Source organism: Hylobates moloch, unplaced genomic scaffold (genome assembly GCF_009828535.3).
Source record: "Hylobates moloch isolate HMO894 unplaced genomic scaffold, HMol_V3 SCAFFOLD_17, whole genome shotgun sequence".
Taxonomy (NCBI): Eukaryota; Metazoa; Chordata; class Mammalia; order Primates; family Hylobatidae; genus Hylobates; species Hylobates moloch.
Genome location: NW_026652292.1, coordinates 7,030,783 through 7,044,425, shown reverse-complemented (window position 1 = coordinate 7,044,425; position 13,643 = coordinate 7,030,783). Strand labels below are relative to the sequence as shown.

General features: G+C 43.7%; 1 protein-coding gene across 1 annotated transcript in view; it reads right to left on the bottom strand.

The window, feature by feature from the left end:
* The window catches only part of ADCY2 (adenylate cyclase 2), a 432,640-nt gene that overhangs the window by 40,497 nt on the left and 378,500 nt on the right, over positions 1-13,643 (bottom strand). Inside the window, 1 exon segment of the mRNA XM_058430099.1 lies at positions 11,151-11,320. Coding sequence (XP_058286082.1) covers positions 11,151-11,320 — 170 coding nt within the window.

The window sequence follows — 13,643 nt, the reverse complement described above, 5'->3', positions numbered from 1 at the left end:
ACTCTCGGAAAGAGACAGTATGCTTGAAATGAGTAATCACGTGAGGTATAAACATGAAGTAGGGAACTTCATTTCTGCAAGCTGAATTACACAGTTTCACATAACTTTCAAGCAGTCATCCAGTCTTATTCACTCTTTCATATGATTTTGTATCACAAAGGCATAACAGAGATGAAAATTCTGGGTACACTGCCTGAGTGACCTCAGGTTCAAGTTGATAATAAATGATATCAGTCATTCATCCCTGCCAAGATGTCACTACACTGGGTGGGCTCCCCCAATCCTCACTATCACATTCCAGGCAGTGAGCACCCACACATCCTTCAAATGCTGACATGCGAACATTTCCCACATAGGACTGTAACTAAGACCCGAAAAATAAAAGTGGATGATGCATGGACACCATGTCACATAAGCAGCATCAATGGCATTTGATCAACTACAAACAGCAGGTCATCACTTTCTGCTTGTATGTTGTCCTTGCTTTTTTTATTTTTCCGGCTTCTCTGTGGGGGGTTCAAGGACAATGAGATAAGAAGAGGCTGGCTTTGGTGTAGTCCTAAAAAGCCCAGGTGGGCTTTAAAGCAAGAGAGCCTGGGTTTGAATCCTGAGCTATACGACCTTGCATAAACCCCTTCAAACATCACTTTCCCCATCAGTCAAAGGTGGGTACTGACCCCTACCCTGCAGGCTGTTTTAGCCACTACATTAAATATTTATATCCCTGGCACAGAGCCTGACACATAGGAAACTCTTTCCAAATGGTACTTGTGATTTTTAACATTAATTACAGAATGATAAGGAAGGGGAGTGGGGTGGGGCTAAGAAACTAGAGCAAAAGATAAGGAAACACAGACTGGAGAATTTTATTAACAGAATGAAAGACTCAAGTGCAAAGAAAAGGTGGATTCCTACAGGAATGAGGAAGCAGAATTGCCTGGTCCCAGTGGCTTATGGGCTTAGAGCCGCAGAGAACTCTCCAATAAGCTTGTGCTTGCATTAACAGCTCTTTCCTCCCCACCAAACCCGCGGCGGCTGGAGGAATCTGAGCTCGTGAAACTTAAGGAGGTCACCGTTTCACTCTGAGAATGAAGCTGGGGAGCAGTGCCACCTTCCTGCTTCCTGGCTTTGATTTTATAAGATGAAGTTGCTCCTTTCTGAGCCTATGAATGCGGTGTCCAACAGCACAGCTGAAGTGACCGATGGGTGCAGATGTTTAAAACCAATCTGACTCTGACTTTCATGAATTTTAAACTATTTTTACCCTATATTGACCACGCTCATGCTATATTGAATAGTGAGAGTGGTACCACACAGCTAACATCCTAAGAAGCTAGTGTAGGCTGAGTTTTTAATTTGCATGCTGCTTTGTGAACATCACATTACTTTACAATTCCAAGGGGCCAGAGAAAGCATCTAAGACATCCCCTTCTTCCACCTACCACCCCCATAATTCCTAAACTAAGAGTAAATCTCAGGCCAGGATTTATAGGAGCTTCGTTAGTGCAACAAATCAGAACGCAAGTCCCCTTTGCATTTCTAACTAAAGGACCAAATGCCGCAAACATACAGAGCCAGCTTAGGTCCCTCTCACTGACAGAGACGTAGGTAGGGCCCTCTTAGGCAATTCAAGACCTGGCTGGGTTTTCAGTTAATCACACAGAAAATTCACACAAGCAATCTATTGGAAGAAATCCTGTCTGGGGAGTCCTCATATGAATGCATTTGAATCTTGGTTTATGGGGTAGAAATACCCTGCTCACCCATCTCCCAGATCTTGAGTCTTCCTGAGGAATAGCAGTGGGTGGAGGGGGAGCTGGGAGGAAGCTAGACCAGCAGAGGCTCTCCCTGCAGGACTGGGGAGTGGATTTGAAAGTGCAGACCTAAATGGATCTCAGGAATCACGAGGCACCAGCAGCCCACAGTGCCAACTGGCATACCAATACACGGCTGCCTTTTTCTCTTCTGAAGTTCTCTGACAACTACTAGGGACTCCATCTGGCTTTTCTGGATTTCACTTGGATTTCTGAAGACTTCTTTCATTCCGTTAGCAAAAGAGAACTGCCAACTCCTACTGAAGCACTTCTCTCTTGTGTGGGCCACTTGTGGATGGATGCTGTTAAGGCCCCTATGGTTTCAGTGACTTATTTCTCCACTGTAGATTGGTTCCTAGATCACCTCACTCTTTGTGTATCCATGGGAAAGGTGGGGAGAAGGAGGGGCACGGAGCATGGTGGGAGATGGGGAGAAGTATAGTAAAATCCAAAGACATCTTTCTGGCAGAGTAGTCAGTTGTGTTGATCTCTGAATTAGTTTCCTAGAGTTGCTATAATGAGGTAGCATAAACTAGGTGACTTAAAATAACAGAAATGTATCATCTCAGAGTTGTGGGGGCTAGAAGTCTGACAGCAGGATGTTCTCAGGGCCATGTCCTTCTGAAACCCTTAGGGAATGCTTCCTTGCCTTGGTCTCACTTCAGGTGGTTTGCTGGCCATCATTGGCTTTTCTTAGCTTGCCACCACATGACTCCAATCCCTGCCTTCATCATCACGTGGCATTCCTGTGTGTCTGTCTCTTCACCTGGCCATCTTCTTAGGAGGGCATCACTTATACTGGATTAGGGACCACCCTCCTTCAGCAAGACCTCATCTTTACTAATTCCACTTGCAATGATTCTATTTCCAAATAAGGTCATATTCTGAGACACTGGGGACTGACGTTTATATCTTATTTTGGGGGATACAATTCAGCCCACCAATCAGGTCAGCTGTTTACAGAAATATGAGCTGCACAGCTAGTTGGGTATGAGCTCTCTCTCCTCCCTCTCTCTTTCCCTCTCTCTTTCTCTCTCTCTCGTTTATAAGGATGAAATCTACTTTGGACTCTCGTGTGTTAGGGTGGCGCCATCATTGAGTTATGAAGTAGAGAAGATACAGCTAATATAACTGAGAAAGTTTCTAACTCTATGATTTCCAACACAACGACAATGGTAGCCAAAATGTGATGGAACACACTTCCTTTCATATCTAAAAATCAGACACTGGGGACTCAGATGCTCACGTGCCACACAGGCGTCTGCAGTTGGCCCTCCGCCTGAGGTTGTTAATGGAGTAATCATTTTGCTCATCAAGTTTCAGGAGTCCAAAAAAACACCACACCCCAATGTACTGGTGAGGGAGATGGAGGAATTGCTTAGTGAACCAGCCTCTAACCTGAAGGCAAACACTTCAGATGGAGTAAAAAGGACATTTTCATGATTCTCAGGAGGGAAAGCAGTCCAGGCACATAGACACAAATATTATCCCACCTTCAAAAACTTTACATTTCTGTGGGTGAATATTTTAAAAATGAAAAGTACCCAAAGGAGTCTAATTTCTGTTGTGTTGTTAACAGTGGTTAGCTGAGGTAAAATCATATCTTCTCAGGTCACTAATTGGGATAAATAAAAAAATCGGTTCGCTGATCACTGAGGGCCACGACTCATAAACACCAGGCTAACAAGGAGACAATGACTTCCTTCCCCTTTACCCACACAATATCCTCATGGTCTTCAGCTAATCTATCTTCTGTCTTTCTTTCCTGCCTCTGGTTACACCATTACATTAGAAAATGCCTGGCTTTGTCCACAAGTGACCCCCAAATCCTCAGGAATCATCAATGTCAAATGATGCAGAAAGCAAATGTCTTGTCCGAATTGATAATGCAGTAAAGACAAGTCTGCTCACTGAGCCTCACTCAGTAAGGGATTGGGACCTCAATCACAGAGCCAGAAGACAACATTGTCCTGCGTAAAGCAAGACAAAACACCCCAGAAACCTAATCTGAGGTTAAGATGCATAAGGCAAAATAAGTCATTCCCATGCCTTGTCAGAAAATCTGCATCCAGCTCTGACTCGAGAAGCAGCAGGGAATTGCTGAGACACACACGGTCTACTTTCATGGCGCCCTCTCCTGCTGTGTTCATGGCAGATCCTGTGGATTTCCTCTTTGGACTCTTCTCCCAAACTTGAGTCACTGAGGCAGTACCTTCCTCCTGGCCCATGGCTGGCTGGCACAGTATGGGGTCAACAGCTCAGCCAGGGTTCCCACACTCCATATCAAGGGCATTCAATACAAGTGTGTTGTGAAAATGAATAAATGAGTGGACAAATGACTGTGTTGGCTTGGAAATTGCTCGTCTTCCCTAAGGGGCTTCTGGGCATTCTCTCCTATCTAGCTTGGACACAGATGCACCAGAATGCCATGTGAACTTGCAGCAAAGATGGCCCAACATCCTCCAGGGACAGATGGCTCAAAGGCTCCCGCTTTTTCAGAGTTGTGTTCACAAATGCCAAGCCAGACATGCCAGTGCTGCAGCAGAACCACAAATTAAGGAATAGGCTCCTGCTTAGAAAAGAGCTCCGGAGGCAGTGGCAGGTCAGAAGAGATGACAAAAGTGTGTGTATGTGGGGGTTGGACTGGGAGCGCTGGCCCTTTGCTGTGGAGACAATCATGTGTCCTGATTAATGCAGTTGTGGTTTCCTTTTGTGAAGAGGAGTGATTTTAAGTCAGAAGCCACTGCTACCTCAGCACGATCTGATGTGGTTGGGCTGGGCATGCCTTTAGCATCACATGGAAGAACTGATGATTAGAAGCATTGCACATTTTATGGAGTCCATGCCACAGGCCCTGTGAATCCCTCCCCGCATTCTAAAATCAAACAGAACAAAACAAAAGAGCCTAAATATCGAGTTTCTTCCTGCAGATGAGTCCAAACCACAGGATATTTTCTGTTTTAGGTCAGATAGAGAAGTAGTTCACTAATGGTTGCTCTTTATAGAAGGAAAAGAAGCTTGTTAGACCCTGCATAGCCCTGGGATGACTTGCTTTGTTGTTAAAGTTAGGCGGCTGGGATTGCTTCCCTCCCTGCTGCCCTGATAGTGGGTATCAGGCACAGAAAAGCATGCTGTGCTCCTCGCTTTCTGAAATGGCATAGGGTGCAGGAAACAGGCAGAGTGGGGAAAGCTGAGGTGGTAAATCTGAAAGGAATCGAAAATATTCTCATTATTAACTTGACTATATTATGACTTGGAATGCAAATTTGAAATACATTCTTCATTTAAAGAAAAGACATGAAAACAATTTCAGGTTCTTGGGAATATCCACAGACCATCTGCCCCAGGGTGAGGCCTGCAGCTCTTCCTGACCTTTCCTGTGCGGGATGGGTTTTCTTGTTCTTCCTCAAGACTTTCTTTCAGTTCATCTTCAATCAATCCCTCGTTAGGACATTGTCAAAATACATTGCAATATCCCAAATTCCAGCCATTTGGATTTCCATGAGACACGGGAAAATCAGGGAAAGCAGACAAATACCACAAGGAAGGTGCTTAGTTTATGCATCTGAATGACAGGTGCAAGTCTGAGCATCTCCAGTGCTCTTCCTGATAGGAAGCTGTTGCTAAGGCTGGGAAGGTAAACTTTTGCAGACATTTCAGCCAGTTGCAATCTAGAGCTTCTGGATGAGGCTAAGCACTGTCTATCACTGCTGCTTAAACACCGTATTTATGTGCTTTCCAGAAAGTACTTATTTTACTGGGCTAAAGTTCCAGCATAGAACTAATTGGTCTTTAGGGATTCTTGTTAGCTGCTCTGTTCAAGCTCTCCATGTCCCATGTGTCTCTAGAATTAAAGGTACATTTCTAGCCCCCAGGTGAGTGGCATAATGGCTTGGTCCAAGTGAAATAACACCCATCCCTTGAGACTTTTCAGTTCTGCAAGAAAAAAAACTCAGGAAAAATCTGACAACTTCTTGCAGACACAGTAGCAAGCCTTTGTCATGGGAAGGATACGTGTCTTCGAGACAGAAACAGCTTCCAGCAACATCAGTTGTTATTAATATCACCATCACCTTGAAGAGCAGTTGGTGTCTCAATAGCTCTGGCTAAGGGCTTTGGGAGACAGTGTCATATGTAGGAACCACAACCATTATTGATCAATTCACAGACAATATGGAGGACTGCTGTGAACACCAAAGAATAGGAAACATCTGAGAAACTCCCGAGCTACCTTCAGCAGGAGACGACTTATCCGAATCACGCCCCAGCAGGTCACGTTAAACACCGGGACACTCCTGGCCTCCTTCCTAATGGATTTTCAATGGCACACTCTCTCTGAGTGGTCTTTTTTTCCTCCTGAAAAGTCTACTTTTCACACTCTTGAATGTGTAAGAATGTCTTAAATACCATTTTCTTAACTATTCATCGATACGAAGTTTTTCTAGTGCATACCTCTCCTTTTTCCCCTGCCAACTCCATTGGCTTGTAACATCTTGTTGGCTTGCCCATGAGCAATGCCAAGCTGGTTCTGAAAAGGCCTCGCCACAGGAGCCACGATGAAGTCACTTGCAGGACAAAGTATAGAGGAAGATGGCTGGCACTGCCTTTAAACAGAGATGCCCTCCCTGAACTTTCCTTTGAAATATAAAGATATAAACAGAACCTGATGTGGATATTAAAAGACACATCCTCAGTGATCTGGGGATACGCTCTGTCTTCAGGGAAGCAGGTGAGGCGAGAGATTTCAGGAAGCTGGTGTCAGCCTCTTCCGGTTGTTTGAGAGCAAGACGTGGTTTTGTTCATTCATTCAACAGATGTTTGTTGAGTACTAGATGCCAGGCACAGTTGCAGGCACTGTCCATAAGCCATGGTATTTGGTTCAGACCTTCTTTTCTGCATGATTCAGAAGAGTGTGTTAAAGTCCTCAGCCCATATGTGTATATCACAGAAAAGGGGTTAACAGGCAACAGAGACCATGTCCCCTTCATCCAGGATGGGTACCTTCCACCTTTCTGGAGTGAAACAGGACAGAGGAGCTGCTTGGTCCTCAGGCACACCGGGGGGTGAAAGCCAGAAGCTTGAGGGAGGTCTATGTATTAGTCGGGGTTTTCCAGAGGGCTGGAACCAATAGGATGTATGTATATATAGAAGGGAGTTTATTACCGAGAATTGGCTCACCAGATCACAAGGTGAAGCCCCATGACAGGCCATCTGCAAAGCAGGGAAAGAGAGATGCTGGGAGTGGCTCAGTCCAAGTCCCAAAGACTCAAAACCAGGGAAACCAACAGTGCAGCCTTTTGTACTAAGAACCCTGGAGATACTACTGTACAAGTCCCAGAGTCCAAAGGCCAAAGAACCTGGAGTTTGATGTTCAAGGGCACGAAGCATCCAGAACAGGAGAAAGATGAAAACCATAAGAGCCAGCAAGCTAGCTTATCCCACCTTCTTTCACCTGCTTTGTTCTGGCTGCGCTGGCCGCCGATTGGGTGGTGCCCATCACACTGAGGGTGGGTCTTCCTCTCCCAGTCCACCGACTCAAATGTCAGTCTCCTCTGGCAACACCCTCACAGACACACCCAGAAATAATGCTTTACCAGCTATCTAGGCATCCTTCAATCCAATCAAGTTGACAACTGACATTAACCATCACAGTGTCGTCGGAGCACTCAAGGTCAATGAGGAGCAGCTCTAGGGGCCTGGGTGGACAGGAAGGACACTGACCTGCCACAGCCAAGCAAAGGTCCCAGAAAGAAGACCAGAGCAGAAGAGAGAAGGCAAGGAGTAAGAATGAGGCCAGAATGTGGTGCCCAGAGACAGGTCACCAAAGGGATGGAACAAAATGCCATGACTTCAATGGCACAGACGGGCTCAATCAGAAAAGGCAGTGCTGCCTGGCCGTCTTGTGAGCCAGCGCCCGCCCTCAGGGGCACCAATGGCTTTGGATTAAGTGATGTTCACTCTCAAGGCACCATGCTACACAGCTTTTTTTTTTTTTTAGGATCTCACTTTCATATTGGGAAGTGTGTGTCAGCATCAATAAGCAAGGCAAAGGATGAGAAAACTGATGTCAATTATTTGATGGAGAAAAGCTCTTGGATCTCAGAAAAGAGAAAGAAAACACTGACATTGATTGGTTTTACCTCTAGCACGAGTCACAAGGTTACGTAAAACAGGCAATGAGGCTGGAGAAATTGGGGGGCTTCTAAATTCCCACTCTTAAGGGTCTCCCATGTGGGGTTAGTTTTAAGTGGACGTCATAGAATATTCATTGATTTTGAGGTATTATGCTTTTCTACTATTGCATCAGTAAGACTCATCTTTCCATTGAAGATGCTTCTGATAATATTGTGTAGCCCATTCAGGGATCAATTCAAGAAGTGCCAGAACTTCTGATGAAAATTAGGAAGTAGGAAAAAATAATGAGTAAGACCTACTATTTCATAGCACAACAAGGCAACTATAATCAATAATAACTTAATTGTACATTTAAAAATAACTAAGGCTGGGTGCAGTGGCTCATGCCTGTAATCCCAGCACTTTGGGAGGCCAAGGCAGGTGGATTACCTGAGGTCAGGAGATCAAGAGTAGCCTGGCCAACATGGTGAAACCTCATCTCTACTAAAAATACAAAAATCAGCCAGGCGGCCGGGCGCGGTGGCTCACGCTTGTAATCCCAGCACTTTGGGAGGCCGAGGCGGGTGGATCACGAGGTCAGGAGATCGAGACCACGGTGAAACCCCGTCTCTACTAAAAATACAAAAAATTAGCCGGGCGTGGTGGCGGGCGCCTGTAGTCCCAGCTACTCGGAGAGGCTGAGGCAGGAGAATGGCGTGAACCCGGGAGGCGGAGCTTGCAGTGAGCCGAGATTGCGCCACTGCACTCCAGCCTGGGCGACAGAGCGAGACTCCGTCTCAAAAAAAAAAAAAAAAAAAAAAAAAAATCAGCCAGGCATGGTAGTGGGTGCCTGTAATCCCAGCTACTCAGGAGGCTGAAGCAGGAGAATTGCTTGAACCTGGGAGATGGGGGTTGCATTGAGCAGAGATCACGCCATTGCACTCCAGCCTGGGCAACAGAGTGAGACTCCATCTCAAACAAACAAACAATCAAAACTAAAAGAGGCCAGGCGCTGTGGCTCACGCCTGTAATCCCAACATTTTGGGAGGCTGAGGTGGGTGGATTACTTGAGGCCAGGAGTTTGAGACGAGCCTGGCCAACATGATGAAACCCCGTCTCTACTAAATATATATATATACATATATATATAGTAGCTGGGCATGGTGGCAGGTACCTGTAATCCCACCTGCTAGAGAGGCTGAGGCAGGAAAATCACTTGAACCCAGGAGGCAGAGGTTGCAGTGAACCCAGATTGTGCCACTGCACTCCAGCCTGAGCGACAGAGCAAAATTCTGCCTCAAATAAATAAATAAGTAAAAAGTGTAACTGGATTATTTTGTAACACAAAGGATAAATGCTTGAGGGGATGGATATCTTATTCTCCATGATGCGATTATTTCACATTGCAAGATGTATGAAAACATCTCATGTACCCCATAAATATGTATACCTATTATGTATCCACAAAATTTTTTTTTTTAATTAGGAAGTGAGAGACAGGTGCGTGCCCCGGAGGAGGATGCTGGCTTTACTAATGGAAGTGAAGGCAAGTTGCTGAGGCTTCTCAAGTCAGTCTCCCTAGCTTCAAGGTCATTGCAAAGACAAACCGAGCGCAAACACAAAAGACCTTTAACACAGTGAATGTGATCTAAAGGCAAAACTCCTTTTCTTCAACCTGATAGTCTCCTGCTGCTAGGGTTGCACTCAGAGATTGTGTGTCTCCTCAGGCGCCTCACTGAGGTCCCCAGAAGCAATTCTCTCCACACCAGAAACTTGCTAATCTGATTTCTTCTTTTGCGTCGGATGTGTAACATATTCAGGTGCTTTAAATTTAATAAAGGGAAACGTAGTAGCGTTATCAGCTGCATGTGAAAATCAATAATGCTACCTTTATTTAGGAATACAACACAGGCTTTCTGGATATCATAGAGCAACAGTAAAGCATGTTTAGTTGGCAATTTTGAGAATTTATTGGCAAATTAACTTCCATTCTCATTTTGGCTAAGGAATCATAAATATAATTATGCATTTTTGCAACTCCACTGCCTTAAGCTTGAGTACAGATTAGTAAAGTTTCATTGTGTGGAGGATAATGAAAATTAAATTAGGTGAAAAGAATGGGTTGCACCGTCTGCAAAGGTTCTTATTGGTAAGAAATGTCTACACAGTGCGATGACTGCCGTTCCTAACACCGGGTCTCCAGTGGAGAAATAGGTGTTCATGTACTGTCAACACAAAACAACTTTCTGGAGTAATAAATCAATGCAAATATTTAAGGCATTTGTATTACTTTAAAATAAATATAGAAATAAGATGGAGGACAGTGCAAAGCACTCCTAGAAAATACTTTGACATCTGGTGGGTTCAGAAATAAACCTAACACTTGTTACAAAGTGTTGTTTTGTTTTTGAGATGTGATGTGGAGAGTATCATAATGATTAAAACAATTTTTTTCAAACAAATATTCATTATAAGCTTATGGAAGTAACTCGGTAACAGGAAACCTGTTATAAACCTGAGTGAGTGCACCTGGGAGAATCATTCTTGCTGCATCTAGGCTTACAGTTGAAAGACCTAAAGCAACCATATATTTTCTTGGAAGTCAATTTCTCCACAGACAAAGAATTTTCAGGACTGAAAGTTCCCCTTCCCCATAACGGTATTTTAGAAAATCTCTAGTGAGAAATATAACACTGTAACTTGTGAATACAGCTACTTATTTTTTCAATATTTTGCTTTGAACTGAGGGCCATTTTGCCTTCCTGAGGACATTTGGCAATTTCTAGGGACATTTTCAGTTGTCATGACTTGGGGCAGAAGAGACTGTAACTGGCATTCAGTGGGTAAAGGCCAGGGATGTCACTAAACGCCCTACGTACCACGCAAAGGACAGCGCCCGCAACAGAGAATTATTTAGTCCAAAATGTCAATAGTGCCGAGGTGGACAACCTTAGATTACTTTTATCAACATAGTACAGTTATAACACAGCTCTTCTCTCCAAACCACTTCACATCTTCTATGTGTGTTTGGGAATACATAATCAGATGTAATCTATAACAAAAACACATATTATCTTTCTGAGGCATCACTTCAAAGAAATTCTCTCAGAATGATTTATCAATGACAATGACATCGCTAACTTGCATTTACTCAAGACACACTCATGCTATCCACAGGCTGGGAAAGAACTAAAGTAAGAGAAGGAAGAAGCAGTGGCTCACCTCTCGAATAAGACCTGGCTGTAGTCGCCCAGGACGTGGGCGTGAGTGTGGAGTAGAATGGTGTTGTAGCCCACCAAGGCCACCATCATGATCAACATCTTCAGCTCGTAGTTAACCCGCAGGAACACGGAACAGGATATCAGTCCCAGAATGCAGCTGTAGATAAAGTACTGAAACAGGGAAGGACACCGGACAAATACTTAGGATCTCTTCTGAGAAATGCTGAAACAATTACAATCAGGGGCCACTGCCAATCTCATTTGGTCAACATATAAGCTGGCTGTGAAAACAGAGGCTTGTTTCTTATCTTTGATCCAGTGGTAAATGCCTGGATACGTTAAATTCAGAAAAAAAAAAAAAAATCGTCCAAAGCTTTCCGACCCAACCTGGCATGATAAATAAAAAGAAGCATGTATATTGCCACTTTTTAGAAATAAATAGTAAAAAAAGACTTATATGGAAGACACATCATTATAAGCCAATGTTATTTATTTATTGAACACGAAAACATTGTGGCCTCCTATACATTCCTTAAATGTAAGTTAAGTCTATAGAATCTTTTTTGGCCTTTCAATTCTTTAATTCATTAAGAGAATATAAATCATTACAGATAACTCTGTTAAAAGCATAAGGAAGCTCAGACATTTTATTAAAAGAGAAGTTGTGTGTCAGAGGGCCTATTTAAAACAGAAGGACTTAAATTAAAAGCCTTGCCCAGGGTGAGTCATGAATCCCCAGGGAGTTTGACAGGCACCAGAAGCAAGTGGAAGAAGCAAGTGGGAGCCAGCGAGCTGGTATCTTCCATTTTAGGGCAGAGCAAGCTGAAGGCAGGCCTGCTCCAGGTGAGCCATTTCCTCACCATTGACCACTGCAGGCACCGTCAGATATCTTCCTTTGATTTCCCCAGCTAAAGCCATCTACATTAAGCTATGTGGAAGGCTACTGATATTAGCTCAACAGTCCTGTTCTTGCGGAAGAAAGAAAAGTTGGAAGTAGGAGCTTGCAGTGATCATATGGCAGGCTTTCTCTTTGTAAGGGGCAAAGTCCCTTGAGTGCCTCCACTCAAGCATGAATGAGTAGAAATCCCATCAGTAAGGACTTCGACCTGGCGCTGTGGCTTCAAAAGGAAGACCAACACCTCACACTGGATTACACACCCACTAGGTCACTCTTCAGGGAGTTAAAGTCTTCCTTTGCGTGGGACTGTGAAGGGCACCCTTCATTTCAGGTGGCAGCATTTTAAGGAATACAGAGTATTGTAAGCACAGCTTCTTAGCTGCAATTGTCTGATGCCGGGTCTCCACCCTTCTGCCTCTCATGCCTTCCCACAACAGAGAACAGGAAAAGGAAAAGAAGAGATGATGTGGGTTAATGTAGTAAAATGACAGAATCAACAGAGCTGTGAACTGGTGGACAGGCAGTATCTCAGAGGGAAGAGGGGTGTAGCATGCCCTTTGAAAAGTGACTATTTCTATGAGAGTTCTGCCCTTGTCGCCTTAGAGAAGTTACTAAGTATCTACTTCAGGGCAGGTCTGAGGACTCTGATACAAGGTACATTAATGCTCCATGTTGTTTAGAACAAGACCACTCAAAGTACAGCAGTGAGTTCTGCAAGACAGGTACAGAATGTGAATAGAAACTTGGCAGAGTAAGCTTGTTTCTGTTGAATATAATGAAATATGAGCTTGCATTTCATATGGCTTCCTTTTTAGTTCATTTTGCTGGTAATTCACCATTACATTTTTCAAAAGCATTAGTCTGTCATAGATTAGAAATTAAAAACACAAAACAAAGCAAAATGAAAACAGGGTCTTCACAAAGAGTTTGAGAAGCCCTTATTTATAACCTAGTAGCCATTTAATCAATAGTCTTGAGTATTTTAAAACTGCTCCTTCAAACCCGGGAAATTGCCCCAGGAACTGGTGGGGGCAAGGCTCTTATTCAGTGATCCTGTCCCATCGGATTCCCCAAAGCAGCTGTTCTTAACAAGGCAATCCTGTGTCTTCCATGAGTCACTCGAAGTAAAGATGATGATAACACCCATCTTGGAGAATTCTCACGAAGATTAAGTAACAAAAGAGTTCAGAACAGCCTAGTCCAGGAGAAGCTTGTAAATTCTGCTATTATTACTATAAACTAAAGTCCTTTGTAAGTTTTGGTTTTTGAAACAGCTCTGTTTCTAAAATTATGCCTGAAAACCACTGTTATAATGAAAGTTATCAACCAGTTCAGCTTAATCGAATGAGACAGCAGAATAAGGAACCACTTATAAGAGGGTGTGTATGTATCAATGGGTATATGTGGATTATCTGGTGTGTGGGGACCTGGGGTAAAATTTTAAAGGTTTTCACAGTTGGAACCTTTGAACTAGGTGTCAACACCTATAAAATATGCTAAGGTTTCACATTTCAAAATTCATTCTTAGGCTTTAAAATTTTTATTTTCACATTTCAGAACAACTACTAAAATATGTATGTTAATGGGAAGCATACT